Raw genomic sequence first — 16,422 nt, forward strand, 5'->3', positions numbered from 1 at the left:
AAAGTTAGGAAATGCCAGTATTAACATTGCCTGTACAATCTTAATTCCACTTCTTTGTGTGTATCCATTAGGAGAAAGTTTGATCAGAGATAGCTTTTTCCCAACAGTTCCTCTGTCCAATTCAGTGCAGAGTTGGAAGGTGTGTAATGAAAGGCTGAAGTCTGCTTTGGTCAAGGCTGGTCTTATGCTTTAGGCAATGGAAAAATGGATTGTCCCCTGCCTCTGCCACAGATTTCCCATGTGATCACTGGACAAGTCACTTAGCTACGAGGAGAAGCGAACCCAATTGAGATTGTTTCATTTAGAGAAGGGATGATTAAGAGGTGATGAGAGGAGTAAAGCATTTAAATGACCTCAGGATTATTACAGTAAATACTATAATTAAGCATGCCAAACAATTTCCTTTACAATAGCCACTTTTCACATTGTTATACATCTTGGAAATGCCTTCTGAACAGAAATTTTACATGTTGGGTTTCTGTCGCAAGGTGGGTTTTTTTGTTTGTTTGTTGTTGTTTTTTTTGTAAAATTTGAGCAAAATCTATCCAGTTTTTGAGTTATAATAATTAATTATAATATATGGAGATATCCTATCTCCTAGAACTGGAAGGGACCCTGAAAAGTCAACAAGACCAGCCCCCTGTCTTCACTAGCAGGACCAAGTACTGATTTTGCCCCAGATCCCTAAGTGGCCCCCTCAAGGATTGAACTCACAACCCTGGGTTTAGTAGGCCAATAGCTCAAACCACTGAGCTATCCCTCCCCAAGTGAGCAAAAAAAATTGCTTTCCCATTTTAAAACATTGTTCCAATAGGGTTTTCCAGGACCAAAGGGCAGAAACAGCTGTGCCTTTAAATCTGAGATTAATCCTGGACATATTAGTTAATATCTAGTATGTGTTTTACTGCACTTCCAAGCACTCGTACAGTGGTCAATAATAAAGGTCTGAAAATCCAGCTGGGTGCCTGGGCAGTAACGTATGCCACTAAGGCACCAATCATGCAAAGAATTATGCAGAGTTTGGTGAGTAGTTCCACTGGCTGGGGTGGCACAGGCTAGCCGCCTGGGTACAATCCCGCCTGACCCCATGAGCTGCCGCCATGGCCATGCTGCTATTTTTAGTACACTAGCATGTGTCTGTCTACCACACTGGAAAGCACCCTCCCAGGGGCAGTGTGTGAAGTTAAATATGTACATAAGTCTTTGTGGGATCAGAGCCTTAGGTTTAAGCTATCGTAGGAACTCTGGATATGAATGGTGTATCAGGTAACAAGGGGAAAGGGCTGCTAAAATGCTCAGTCAATAGGAATGCTTCTTACAAATTAAAAACACTTAGGAATTAAAAATTCTAGATAATTCGTAAATGACATCCTCATTTTTTCTTCAGATTGCATTTGTATGTAATATAAACGGAACTTATGATCATACACTGGCCCTTTCCTCTGTCAAAATTTAAAGACAAAGAGAGAGACAACAGAAGCTAAAAAACATAAAGTAGTAGTCTTGTATGTTGGCTCTGCTTTATCCAGAGATTGGCAATAACTATTGTTGAATCAGCTAAATATCTGGTTTATTATATTCCTTTTTTGTTTGTTTCTTTCTGTTTTATTTTTGAAAAATTAATCCAGAATAAATATAGATAATAAACTGTTCTTCACCTCCAGCTGATCTTCATTATAAACCCAATTGCTGATAATACCTTGGGCAATGGATTGATTAAATTGAGTGTAACTCAGGTGTCCCCTGAGCAATGGTATCAAATCCGTGGCCTTCGGGCTCTGTCCAGCTCACTTGATGCATTTATATGGCCTGCTTCGTATTTTCAGAATCTCAGGTTTCTTTTTAAAACAGCAGGCAACTGTCTAGTCTTCCCAAAGCAAACCGAGTGTAACCACCACAGCGACACTCCCTTAGGGTAGGTTTTCACTTCAAACGCTACAGTAGCCTAGCTACACCGCTGTAGCGCTTCCGTGGAGCCACTCGCTGCAGTGATGGCAGGGGCTCTCCTGTCGCTGTAGTTAATCCACCTCCCCAAGAGGTGGTATCTAGGTTAAAGGAAGAATTCTCCTAACCTAGGACTGCTTACATAGGGGGTTAGGTTGACATAGCTGTGTAATTTTCACATCCCAGAGAGATGTAGCTAGGCCGATGTCAGTTTCCAGTGTAGACCAGCCCTGAGTCTGCGGACAGCCTGCAATGGTGACTCTGAGAGATCGGATCATTAATCTCATTGGAGTGTTAACTCTAGGGCCTGATGACATTTGAATGTAACCATTAACCATTAAATTGTTAGCGGATGTAATGGAGAAGGAGGTGGGAGTGAGGCTGAGGCCAGGTCTACACTACTGCTGTGAGCAGGGGGTTGGACTAGATGACCTCCTGAGGTCTCTTCCAACCCTAATTTTCTATGATTCTCTCTCAGGGGTGCACAATGTAGTTATACAGACCTAACCCTTGTGTAGACAGCGCTATGTTGGTGGGAGAGCTTCTCCCATCGACGGAGCTACCTCCTGTCATGGCTTAGGAGCATCTTCACATAAGTGCTACAGTGATGCAGCTGCGCCAATGCAGCATTTGAAGTGTAGACTTGCCCTCATAGCACAGGAGTTACTGTGAGGAAGGGAGTGGAGTGGGAAGAATCGAACAGAGACACTCAAAGACAGAGCAGAGGGAGATGAGGCTGGGAAGGAAGTGAAGCAAAGGGCAGGGGCTTTAAAGGGCAGAATATTTTCCCAGGGAGTAATGCCTAACGCCCCAAAGAGCTACTTACCACACAGGAAATAATGCTAAAGGGTTGGCTGTACCTCCTTCAGTGAGGTTCTTTACACAGTAAAGTGCTGCTCTGAAAGGCTAGTTCCGACTTTTGACCCATGGACCCACTGGGAGCTTCGCAGTGGTCTGAGGACTCTTAAATGTACACCCTGCCCCACAGACCACCAATAAAAATAGATTTCTCCCCCCTTGCCCCCGGCAGGATGAGTTGACATTCCCACCTAGTGCCTGGTACTGCTCCAAGGAAGTCAACGGGAGTGTTGCTAGTCGCATCAGTGGGTGCAGGGTGATCCTCTGGAGCCCAGGGGCAGTCAATAGATCTATCATTTAGTAACACTCTGGGGCAAGCACCTTCACTCCCCATTGTTTACCTCTTTCAGGAGTGTTGAGACAGTGTGTTGTTCTGAGCAGGCTGAGGTCAGTGTGGACTCACTGACATTACACTCACCTGTAATATGAGAGTATTGGCACACCCAGTAGGTTCAGGGTAAACCTTTTGCCCCCCATAGTCACTGTGTTCAGTGATCTAAGGTTGCTTCCCAGGAGTCATTTACATTGTCAGCTGTCAACTTGGAATGTATGGAATGGTGCAGTAGTGCTCAAAAATCTGTGCATGTAATGGCATCTCCATAACAGTGTATGAGCGACAGTGACGGGCAATCAGAATTCGAGCATCTTACATGTAGAGCTGGAGTCATTTTGTTGAAAGGTTAAGAAAAATCACACTGTCTATTCAGTATGTTGTACTGCATTTGCTCGCAAGTGTTGCCAATAGAGGCTTCAAAGGGGTATTAAAGTGATCTCTGCCACTGATTAGCTGAAAGGGGACATTAAGAATTTTATGATCTCAAGCTCAGGGTATATAACTTGGCCAATGCACATGTGAATGTTTTCAAGGAAGAATAGGCACTTCTCTGGGTTAGGCCACCAGACAAATATTACGTCTAATCAGTTCTTCCTCAGTTGTGTGTGTGTGGGGGGGGGGGGGGGGGGGGGGGGAGAGATGTTTAGTGCCCACACGTAGGAAGTGTCTAGCATTTAGGTACATATGGAAATCTGTAGAAGGTAGATTAGATTTAGTTTTGAGCTGTTCAAAATTCAGTAGTGTCATATCTTGGACATAGATGACACTGACAGTCCTTTAGTAGCTCATCTTTTAAAATGAGCAGTTTCCTGTTCTGGAGGAGAGTCTGGCCCAAAGGAAGCACATGTATCTAGGACAGCCAATGTACTTGGTAACCTTTCTCCATGTTGGCAGCGTGGTTCCTATGGGATGGTGTTGTCAGATCCCCTGAGGGATCTGCTCCATTAATCAGGTTGGAAATTAATCCATTAATCTGCTGCTATGTCAGATGCAGTGATGTGGGGCTGTTGTTCTGAGTTTTAGTCGGGGCGGCTCCAGGCACCAGCGCTCCAAGCGCGTGCCTGGGGCGGCAAGCCGCGGGGGTGGCCTGCCGGTCACCGTGAGTGCGGCATTCAGGCTGCCTTCAGCAGCATGCCTGTGGGAGGTCCGCCGGTCCCGCGGTTTCAACAGCAATTTGGCTCCAGGTACACCGAAGATGGGGGACCGGCGGACCTCCCGCAGGCATGCTGCTGAATCCGCATTACCAGCGGATCTCCCACAGGCGCTCCACCGAAAGCTGCCTGACTGCCGTGCTTGGGGCAGCAAAATACATAGAGCCGCCCCTGGTTTTAGTAAAATATAACCAGCTCCAAACACGGAACTACAGCTGCCCGGCTGTAGCATCCCCACTTGGGGAGGTTAACTCCTGCTCCTGTTTTCTGTCGCTGGAGCTTCAGCAAGCAGATTCTTGGTCTCAGATGTTCCTCTTTATTACGCTGATTCAGTCAAACATACATGGGTGTGATTTCCTAAAGCACTCAGCTTGGGACCAACTCTCAGCGCTAGTGAAAATCCTACCAGATGTTGGTATGTTATTCCACCTCAGGTCTTGAAATGAGGGATAGTAACTAGGGAGCAGATCTGGGGTTAGTTCAGTTAAAACAGGGGTATTGGTCCCCACAGCAATCCCTGAGGGGATCCTCCACTTTGCAAATTAATTCAAGAGCCTTGCTGGCTGGGTTCATAGGAGAATCACCACTGACTAGATCTGGTCATATTACTCAAGAACTACCTCCAGCGCTGAAGGCCTGTGAGACATACATCTGGAATGGAAGTATGTATTTCACCAATATAAAACAGGATGTTATCTGTCAAGAGAACAATGTTATGTTCTTTATCATGGACTGTGTTGCCCTAAATCTCTGGATGACTATTGCAAGAAGTTAAAGAGAAAGGGGATGAAGTATGTCCTTCCCTTGTGCTGCTCCTTAGAGATAAACGCTCTGACTCCAAGTTCAAATAAAGAGCTTCATGTGGAGAACTGCAGAAGAGTTATAAACTGGTGTCCAAAATTACGTCTCCGGCACTATAAAAAGATAGTTCCAAAGAACCTTATAAAATGTTTCATCAGCGTGGGTGGATAACGACAGAGCTAGAGAGAGGTTTGCTGATATCTTATTGCCTAGATTAATGATATTGCTCCCAATATGTAAATCTTCTGGCCTTTTATCTTTTGTCAGGAGTGTGGGTATACTGGTTTTCTAACGTGAAGTGGGCAATTTTCCCTCTTTAAGGAAATTATAGAACTTTTGAAGTACCTGAGACACTAAAAACTCCTGAACAAATGTATACAACTCACTGCTAAAGCCATCTGGTGCTGGAGACTTGCCATTTGGAAAGGCTTTAAGAGCATTTTCAAATTCATCTGTTGGTATGTCTGCTTCAAATTGTACCTTTTTATCTTTTGATATTCAGTAATTGCAGGATTTTAGGAGACCTTAAGTGTGAATAGAGTTTTCAGTAGAATTTTTCAATGTCCAGTGATGTGGGCTGTCCAGACTGAGAGACCTTGGTTCTGATTTTACAGCGTTGCTGAGTACCTGCAGCTCCCATTGACCTCAGCTGAAGTTGTGAGTGCTCAGCACGTCAGAAAATCAGGTCTGAGGTGTTTCAGGTCGGCGTCCAGAAAATAAGAAGTGCACACAGTGGCCAGGTCCACCCCCCCAAGCACAGAAGCCATGCCAGCCACAACTGGTACCCAAACTGCAAGGTTTTCAGAACAGAATCAACTTCTGCGCTCCCCCAGCAACAAAACATCCCAGGGTGCATTACTGGGCCAGGCACTCTGATGGTGGACACCCTGCCCTGCAGGAGCACATGTTTGGTTTGCAGAAGGCACTGGTTACTGCTGGTGACAGCAGCCCTGTTAGAGGACAAACAACTTCTATTCCCAGAACAAGCACAGCACACACAACCGCATTATAAGCTTCACCTCACCATGCCCACCCACATGCCCCAGCCCTGACCTGGAAGAACCAGCCCTCAGACAAGAGGGTAGCATCCTGTCTGTGCCCATTCACCTCCCAGCCTCCGCTAGCATTATTCTGTGACACAAGCACCTGCCTGCTAGGAACTGGATTGAGAGACCACATTTCACACAGGCCAATCAAGTATCAGTATCTGTTATCGCTTGATAGTGAATTAAGCTCCAGTGACCTAGGATGTTAAGTTGTGACTGCCATCGGGGGAGCAATCCAGGGCCGCACTTGATAAGCTTTAACCATCTTGTGTTTGACATCAGGGTGAGACGTTTAACTCTTTCCCAGTGGGAGACACACTAACTCTGCTGGAACTCTGACTCACTGCACAGCAGCAGCGCCCACGGCTACTGACAACCAAGGACAGGAGAGGCAACTCCCAGAATGAGAGGTGTGCATGAGAGGAGGAGAACACGGGGCATTAAAGGGGTCACCCAGCCAAGTGTCTGCAGGATCCCTAGGGGGGTACCCAGGCAAGTAGTCTGCAGAAACGTACAAGGCTGGGAGGGTTCAGGACTGTGTCTGGGGGGAGGATAGCTCAGTGGTTTGAGCATTGGCCTACTAAATTCAGGGTTGTGAGTTCAGTCCTCAAGGGGGCCACTTAGGGATCTGGGGCAAAATCAGTACTTGGTCCTGCTGGTGAAGGCAGAGGGCTGGACTCAATGACCTTTCAAGGTTCCTTCCAGCTCTAGGAGATGGGATACCTCCATTAATTTATTTATTTTAATGACTGCTATCACTGATCCTCCTCAGCAGCTAATGGAACGAGTCCCCTGCTAGGAGCCAGAGCAGAGTCAGAACCGCTATAAAGCAAGCACCGAGATGGATGTGAGATACACTGAACAGGGATTACCCACGGCAACATCAGAACTAGTCATCTCCTCCCCACCTCACACACAGCCCTGCACCCTCACTGCCCCTCTGCTTCCAGCCTGGGCTCCAGGACCCTGCAAGGTGGGAGGGTCACAGAGCCTGGGCTCCAGCCCGAGCCCAGAAGTCTACACAGCAATGAAACTGCCTCGCAGCCCAAGCCGCACGAGCCCAAGTCGCCTGGCACAGGCCAGCCATGGGTTTTTCTTTGCTGTGTAGATATACCCTTAGTTTTACTGCAAGTAAACTCACCATGGTCAGCGATCTTACCTCACAGTAAACTAAAGTTCCTGCTCTTCTCCATGTGTCACCTTGGGATAGTTCAAGTGCATTAGCTACCCCAAGGTAAAAACCACCTCTCTGTGAGTTGTGAAAACAGGGTCTCCAATACCTTCTCAGGGAGTCAGGCAATTTGCATTTGCCAGATCGGGGGCTAATGAGGAACAACAGCACACCAGAGGTGCTCAACTCCAGTGAGCACAGCAACTAGGCTTCCAGCAGCAGCTTCCAAATGCCCTTTCTCCCCTTCTGAGAATACATCTACAGCATGACCTGGGCTTGTGATTCCCAGCTCATGTTCTCACACTCACACTCTCTCTCTTTCAGCTAGTGCACTAAAAACAGTAGCATAGCTGCACAGCAGAGAGCAGTAGCACAAGCAAGACAGAATGAGTACAAACCCGTCCCCACCCCACGGGTACTGTGCTACACTCGTGACACTACAATTTTGAGTGTGACTCCCTAACAACATGAACTTTTCAAGAGTTTGCATTAAACAGGACATTCAAAAAAAACCAAACAAGTTCAAAGTGTCTAAACTAAAACCATGTCCCTTTGCACTTAATTCGTTTTCACTTGCAGTTTCTCTAATGTGCCAAACCTGCCACTTCCCCAGACAGTTTTCCAGGAATACAGGGTAGACATGTCCTGAATATCTATTGTAAAACACCCAACCCCTTTTCAGGCCTTCTCTGTCTATCACTGTAATAATGGGCCCAGACTCTATTTTTCCCCTTTTCAGAAAGCCTGGCTGGGCCATTCCCGTGTCCCGTGCGCTGCCATTGGTGGGGTTCTCACAGTAATTCCTGGATTCCCCAAGAGGACATGGAGGGAGTGTGACCTGTCTGGGAGAGGAGGGAACTTACAAACTGTGGAACACTGTTGCCCTGTCCCCAGGGAGATGCTGGGTGGAGTCAGGTACTGTACTGGCTGAATGATGCCTGGGGTTATCTGCAAACTGTGGTGCAAGTGCCTGGGGCCATTAGACTCGCACCGCATCACCTCAGCAGATAAAGGATATCATGGAAGAAGCTTCCAATTAATCCCATCACACCCTCCAGTCTGAAAGCCAGGAGCGAGGAGAGGCTGCAGTGACAAAAAGATCTACCTTCCCCTTTGCACCGCACAGTGACTGCATCTGCTGAGAACCAGCACACCCCCACAGTCAGCAGCCCCAGGTAACTCTCATCCAAGCTCCACAAACCATCCTCCAGCACTGACCAAAGTACAGCCAATTGGAGATCCCTGCAAAAGGGCAACCAGCTAGACAGGTGCCTTCACTTTCAGTCCTCCAAGTAACGCACACAGTCATTCCTTGGAACTGACCTCAAGCCCACAGCAAAGCTTTACCGAGCGGGTTCAGTCATGGAGAGACAGCCTGTGCCTCTCTCAACACCAAGTCAGTGTTGGCGTCTCATCTCACAAGCACCCCAGCTGACACACCAACATGAATCTCTTTCTTTAACTGAAATGCATGCGGCAGGTCCCCACCTGAAAGCAAATGGCCTTACCTTGGAGGATCCATCTGTCTGGTAGTGTCTGAGCCCCTCCATTGCACACTGAGGCCTAATGCTCTCCAGAGGTTGCATTGGCACCTCCCATTGGCCTGGGGCCCACAGGGAGCTTTCCTGGGATTGCACCAGGACTGACTGGTTTCTGACTTCCGCTAGACCAGGCTCTGGCACCTCAGGCGTCAGTTCAAGAACTACCCCATTGCCAGGATCCACCAAAGGGGCTCCACCTTCTTGCATATCTGTCACCAAGGCTGAGTCCTGACATACAAGAGCTTCAGGGACTACGCTGCTGTGCCATGCCGGACAGCCCTGACATGGTGACAGCTGTATTAAGTCAGCATGTGGCTTCATTTCTTCCTGTTTCTCCATGTCTTTCTGTGGGGCAATGTGCTTCTCTCAAACACGGAGCCCACCCTGTCTATGGCTAGGAATTTTCTGCAGCCACAAAGCTCCAGAGGACAGGATAAAAACCCTGAAGGCATCACAGCCTGAGCACCGGAGAGAATCCCGGGAACATCTTGGGCTGCATTTCTTCACTGCTGGGATAAAAGGAAATGGAAGAGTCTCTCTGCTAGGAAAGGGTTACCTTGCATCATCCTCATTATGACCTGTCAAAGGTTTTGCAGACTGAAAATCCATGGTGTGAGCTCCCCCTCCTTCCCATCGTACAAAGACTGCTAAATGAACTGCAGAATATCAGGGTCTGTGTTCTCAGCTGCAGATCCTCAATGCACCGGCTCTGTCATCACTCAGCAGGGTCTCCGGTTCTCATTCCCAGAGCAAACAGCATCCAGCAGGCCTGCTTATTTATTCAGGGTCTGATGCTCATCGGCAGCTCTGTGCTACGGAGGCCTTGTCCGATCTAGTGCTTGCCTCATACTCACACACACTGAAGCGATGACGTAAGTGGAGGGGCTGGTAAAGTTGTCAGCCCTTAACAGCTCCAAGGAATCCTTCCGTGCTGCTTGCTAGATTTTTCCAGTGCACGCTCCATTGCCAGCTGTGGAATCACCAAAATCACCAGCACAAATAGTGCAAAGTCATCAATATTAAAATGGGACATGCACCTAGTAGGACTGTGTAGCTCCTGTGAGCCCTCCAATAGGAAGAGACTTCTGGTTTCCATGGAAATCATGCTGGAATGGTGTGTTTGCTGCCTATTGATTAGAGGTTAGGGTACTGCAATACAGAGCTGTCAGATAACATGCATTTCTAATCCACAGCTACCTCTGCTGAACCAAAATTGACAGCGTGCACCCAGAATCCCTACTGGACTCAGAACCAAAGACCCCCTCCCACCTGTCATCTCAGTCTTTAATCACTTTCTAACTCTTTGGCTGAAGCAGCTTTGCATTTTGACAGCTGGGGGATAGGTGTGGGTATCCGCAACTGCAGTCCAATAATACAGAGACCTCCACTGGACCAGCAGTCACAGCTCCACAGCCCAGTCTGGCAGTCTGTACAGAATGTGTCCAGGACACAGAGTCCTTAAAGAGATCACTCAGCAGGGAATGCACTGCATGACAGCAGGAGTTACTCTGTTGTCAGTAAAATGCATTCCCAGATCAGCTCCCGCATGAATGGTCAGTTCCTACAGGAGGAAGCCGCACAGCTCTGCCTTCAGCTGCCTCTCCTGATAAAACTGATGAAGCTGATGGCTCTAATCCTCGAATCAGAGGGAAGATTCAGACGCTTCTCATCTTCCCCTCTGGCAAGCTAAAACTCCTGCCCACCCCATGTACTAATTATGGCAACCATAGAGCAGCACTAACCAACGCACCCTAAACCATTGTCTTCTAGGCTAGCTACACAATTCACCCACATCCACCAAAGGCATGGGGTCTGCTTGAAATCCCCCGACATTAGGAAATTCAGAAGGTGAAACCTGGAAAGCTGGGGTTCTGAAGAGAGAGCCTAGAGGATGCTGGACTGCAAATTAGACAGGAGCTCACAGTATAACACAGAAGTAAAATAGGTCCCTGCAATTTTTGAGCACTTATTCAGAGACATCACATAGCAGAGCAGACAGATCTTGTATCTATCTTGTCCACCTATACATTTCAAATACAATTCAATTCAATGAAACTTTATGGGCAGGACAAAGCTATACAGGTATTGCAAAAGTGTAAGAAAAATGCCAGTCCCTTCGGGTCTCTGTCAGTCCCATGTACGACTCCGCAAGGATGGGGTCACATGCTGCATTTAGCACTGATCTCCGGGGTCCAGTTGTGATGAGAGCCCATTCCTGACTCAGTGGTAGATTACTCTGTAGGTTAGTTCCATCTCTGCCATCTCTCAAGGCCACCTCATTCCTTAACAAGGCGTCTTTTATGGCTCCTGATAGTTTGAGGAAATCTCTCCCTTGCCCTCTCTTGTACTTGGGACAGTGGCGCAAAGGAGTCTATCCTCTCAGTCTCTCCTCTGGCCTGGTGACTGCACAGTCTCTCCCCTGCTCATTTGGACTAGGCTTTGTGTCTCCACTTTCCACCTCTAGCTTGTAGTCGCTATTCTGCGTTTGGGGAGAGTCAACCTTAGCTTTGCACACCACCGTGGAGGGTTTCTACTAGGTGGATTGTTCTGTGCAGAGACCTGGAGCCCTCCAGTTCACTGATGTTTCTGATTTGTTCTTCCCAATATCTTGGCATTTTACATGCTGGTTGAACACCCTTCAGTTTTGATTGTTTGCTTCTCTGCTTGGGCATTTTTGAAAATACAACTAAAGACCTTTGAAGAACATGGTCCAAAGTCCCTGAAATCCACGTACCAGGAGCTGCTCTAAATGAGTCTATCAGCAAAGCTTCCAATGGCAGAGGAGTGAAACAGCTAATTGAATCCCATGGTATGGCCCCACAGAGACACTACTTGCTATTATTATTGTAAGCGGGTTTCACGGGGTTCACCATACCCCAGGGCAGCTAATCATCAGGAGCCCTTACTCAGTGTCCCTCTGCTTTGGCTGCAGTGGGTTTCAGCAGCCTGGGTTCTTAGCTGCCAGCTGGTGGCACCTCACCTGATTGTTTAAGGGAATCAGGAACCCACCTTGCCTCCCTGTGTGGTTTCCACTCTCCCTGACCCAGTACTTACCCCGTGACTAGCCTGATACCTCGTACGTACACTCTTCTGAAGCTCTGTAATGGATGAACCAGCAACAACTGCCCACTTTATTTACAAGGGGAAATATAGAGGAAGCATATCAAGGGAAGGGGAAGATGCATTTGGAGTGGGTACATCAGTAACACCATACAACCCCCAACTAGCACAACACCAGCGTGGATTTCCCTGGATTCACGAATCCAGCTTATTCCACACCAGTGGGCTCTGGGATGTGGAGGAAGCCACGTACCTTGAGGAGGCATTGCAGGCCTGAAGGTGCTTGGGTGTGACGAGGTGACTAGGGTGCCAATTCGCTCAGGGGGCCAACCTCTCTGCGGCAGCAACAGGCGATTCAGTGGGGAAAATCCCCATGGAGTAGGGGGCCTCTTCAGTGTTTCTAAGATGAGTTGCTCTCTCTCAGAATAGTTTGGCAAACCCCCTTTCAGGGCGAAATAGGCAACACCCCAGGCAGGGGGAGAGACCGTCCGGGGGGTTGCCCGCACTTCCCTCAGGCAGGGGGAGACAGGCGGGGGGTCGCCCGCGCTCCCCTCAGGCAGGGGTGACAGTCGGGGGTCGCCCGCGCTCCCCTCAGGCAGGGGTGACAGTCGGGGGTCGCCCGCGCTCCCCTCAGGCAGGGGAAGACAGGCGGGGAATCACCCATGCTCCCCTCAGGCAGGGGGAGACAGTCGGGGGATCGCCCGCACTCCCCTCAGGCAGGGGAAGACAGTTGGGGGATCACCTGCACTCCCCTCAGGCAGGGGAGACAGTTGGGGGATCCCTCACACTCCCCTCAGGCAGGGGGAGACAGTCGGGGGGTCACCCGCATTCCCCTCAGGCAGGGGAGACAGGCAGGGGATCGCCCGCACTCCCCTCAGGCAGGGGGAGACAGGCGAGGGGTCGCCCGCGCTCCCCAGGCAGGGGAGACAGTCGGGGATCACCCGCACTCCCCTCAGGCAGGGGAGACAGTTGGGGGATCCCTCGCATTCCCCTCAGGCAGGGGGAGACAGGCGGGGGGTCGCCCGCGCTCCCCTCAGGCAGGGGAGACAAGCAGGGGGTCACCTGCGCTCCCCAGGCAGGGGAGACAGTCGGGGGATCGCCCGCACTCCCCTCAGGCAGGGGAGACAGTTGGGGGATCCCTCGCACTCCCCTCAGGCAGGGGGAGACAGGCGGGGGGTCGCCCGCGCTCCCCTCAGGCAGAGGAGACAGTCGGGGGGTCACCCGCATTCCCCTCAGGCAGGGGGAGGCAGGCGGGGAATCACCCACGCTCCCCTCAGGCAGGGGAGACAGGCAGGGGATCGCCCGCACTCCCCTCAGGCAGGGGGAGACAGGCGAGGGGTCGCCCGCGCTCCCTTCAGACAAGGGAGACAGTCGGGGGATCGCCCGCACTACCCTCAGGCAGGGGAGACAGTCAGGGGGTCACCCGCGCTCCCCTCAGGCAGGGGAGACAGGCGGGGGATCGCCCGCGCTCCCCTCAGGCCGGGGGAAGACAGGCGGGGGGGTCGCCCGTGCTCCCCTCAGGCAGGGGAGACAGGCGGGGGGTCACCCGTGCTCGTTTAGGCACAGCTGTCCCCCTCTCATCCCCCCTCTGACTGGCTTAGTCAGCCTTCCTTCCCCCAGGGTTTGCCCTGTCACGAGGCTCAACACCCTTGGCGACATGAGCACACTGCAGTCGTCCCCATCTCTCATCTACCCGGCAACAAGTGTGGTTCCCCCTTTCATCAGACCCATTAACTTGGGTTACATTATTATTGTAGTGCCTGGGTATCTCAGCAATGGATCATGACCCCATTATGCGAGGCACTGTATAGAACAAAGAGACCGTTCTTACTTCTAAAGAGCTCACAGTATAAGAGACAAAGATGGGTTCAGACAGATGGAGGAATGCAAGGAAACAAACCCCCATATTGGTCAGCACGATGAGTAGTGGTCTCAGCACAGCAGCAGCCTAATTGTTGTCAGATTTTTATTATTTTTATTCCAGTGATGCCCAGAGATCCTGAGCAGGAATAGGGCCCCCTGTGTCAGGCCCTGCACAGACGTGTTGTAGGCACAGGCCCTGCCCGGACAGCTTTAAGACAAGACATAATAAGTGGCTTTAACAAACAACAGCTAGAGAAGGGAGGGGATGAGAAGTGAAAGGCTGATAAGATCATGTGGTTGCAGAGGCCAGTGCACAGCTTGCAGAGACAGTGTGTGTCTAGAAGCCCCTGCTCTTGCATGTTTCATTTTTCAGTTACCTTGACTTGTGCTGTTGTTTTCCTCTTTGCCTGTTTCCTTTTGGTTTGTTTTTACTTTTATTTGCTCAGTAGACTCTGACCCTGGCTGCCATTGTTATTGCCTGTTCTTCCGGCAGCTGCCACCCAAGGCACACGCTCCCAGACAGGGCCCTCTCCTTAGGCCTGCTGCCCGGTGGTCTGGGGAGAGGGTGGGGGTGGAGCGGATCCTTGCAGAATTCCTGGTCCAATTGTGCAGCAGATTCTAAAAGTTCAAATTCCAAAACCGGGGAGCGCTGATGTGAGGGTCGGGGGTGGAGGGCGTGGCTGGGTTTTCCTGCCCACTTCCTTCCAGCAGCTCCCTGCTCCTAAGGTCCAGCTCCACTCCTGGGAATCGGGGACACTCCTCTCCCAGCCTGCATGGCAGGAGGGAGCATTTATAGTGGTGCACACCCTGCTGGAGTCTGGAGCCGGGGGAGCCCCTGGTAGATTCTCCCACCTTTGCCCTGCGGTAGCAGCTCCTCCACTCACAGATGGGGTGTATCCTGTGACTGTTGGATTTGTCTGAGCAAACTGGAAAAACAAGGGTTGCTTTGACCTGCAAGTCAGGAACTGGGGGTTTATCAGGCCATATAGCAAGTGAGTGAAGGGGGCCTATTGGCAGAAATGTTACAGGGGTCCCATCGTGCACAGACTCATCTTCCAAGACTGAGTTCACTACCCTGTGGGGAGACCCCTCCCCATTTCGGTGTCAGAGACAACGTCTGCGCAACGCTGGATGAGTCTGCAACAAATTGCCACACGCCCTGTGCTTTGTGTAAAACTCAACACAGCACACGGTGCTCTGGGGAAATGCAAGCCACAGATGAGCTCTGGCTGTGGACACACTGGCCCAGGAGGTGTGAGGGGCTGGGCTGCCTGGAACATGGCCTGAGGTGCCAGCTGTGATATCATGAACCAAAGAGATGCACTTTGTCATAGTCTGGCCGTCTCCTGGATGTGGTAGAGGCCAACTTGGCCCCAGATATACTCTCCAGCATGCTGCTTGTGAGTCTGGTGCAGGGCCCAGCCTCAGTGTCCTTCCCCCACCTCCACCCACGTCCCTCACAGCATTTGACACCACCACATAAAATCCAACATCCTCCTCCCTTCCCCCATTCCTCCATCCATTCGTGTGCTCCTAACTGCGGGCAACAGCACCACAAAGTGAGCTCAGGGGGCTGAGTCTAATACCTGTCTCAGGTCATCCCGCCTCACATCAGTTCCCTTGCTGCCAGCAGTTCCCAATCCTCTGATCTCTGTGCCCCCAGCATCCCTCCATTGTGGCCTCAGCATCCGAGGGCATGACTATGCTGGGCCGGAGGTGTAACGTCCACATCAAGGAGACATGCCTGCACTAGCGCTGAGCTAACTAGCCTGCTAAAAATAGCAGTGTGGCTGCGGTGTCACGAGCAGCTAACTGCCCCAGCTATGACCCTAGCCGAGACCACAGGCACACACTCGGAGTGGCTAGCCGCTCCCGCCACACTTCTGTTTTTAGGCTGCCTGTTTGATCAGAGCTAGCATGGGCCTGGAGCTGGAAATTACACCTCCAGCTCCAATGTAGACGTAACATTATAGGCAAGGTCTATGGGCTGTGCTGCTGCCTCAGCTACTGGGCAACACGTAAGGCCTCCCACACAGGGCCCATCTGCTTCCCACACAGGCAGGTGCCAGCCACTGCTGTCAAATGATCCAAACCACCATGTATAAAGCAAGTGTCTTGGTGAAAGGCTGCACCATTCCACTCTGCAGGGGCTGCTTGCTGCACTTCAGGCACTCGTCATATCACTGTTGCACTGCTAGGATGGTGCTGCATGTTCCTTTGCCCTTGTGGAGATGAAAGTGTGCTGCCCTGTCCCTCGAGCACTGTGCACGTAACCTCCCAAAATGCCCTATCCACCTTTTCGCTTTCCCAGCTGCAGTTAGTGTTCCTGGACATGGGACTGCCAGTTGAGGGCCCTGCTGGGGACTGCGGTTTCCCCTCCGCCCATCCATGCTTGTGTGGAGTGACAGCCACCATGTTAACCAACACAGCAGGGACTGAACTTGAGCCCTTCAAAGCTGAAGACATGAGTTGCTACAGCTTGAGCTAAAGACTCCATAGAAGGGGCTGTAACAAACTCACGTTCTCTGTGAACCCTGCCAGTGCTTCCCCTGCAAGATCCAGAAGTCAGGTCTTTTTGTTCCCTGTTCACAATTCTGATGCAGCTCCCCCTGCATCAACAACATTGAGCGCCGTATTGTAGGCCGGCCTTCAG

The 16,422-nt window shown here is 50.5% G+C and overlaps 1 protein-coding gene across 1 annotated transcript in view; it reads right to left on the reverse strand.

Moving 5' to 3' along the window:
- TSPOAP1 (TSPO associated protein 1) overlaps window positions 1-9,672 on the reverse strand; it is a 179,347-nt gene extending 169,675 nt beyond the window's left edge. The window contains exon 1 of the mRNA XM_054008163.1: window positions 8,814-9,672. Coding sequence (XP_053864138.1) covers window positions 8,814-9,185 — 372 coding nt within the window. The 5' untranslated portion in view covers window positions 9,186-9,672. The remainder of the gene's footprint in view (window positions 1-8,813) is intronic.
- Window positions 9,673-16,422: the final 6,750 nt, after the last annotated feature.

Source organism: Malaclemys terrapin, chromosome 18, assembly GCF_027887155.1.
Source record: "Malaclemys terrapin pileata isolate rMalTer1 chromosome 18, rMalTer1.hap1, whole genome shotgun sequence".
NCBI lineage: Eukaryota > Metazoa > Chordata > Testudines > Emydidae > Malaclemys > Malaclemys terrapin.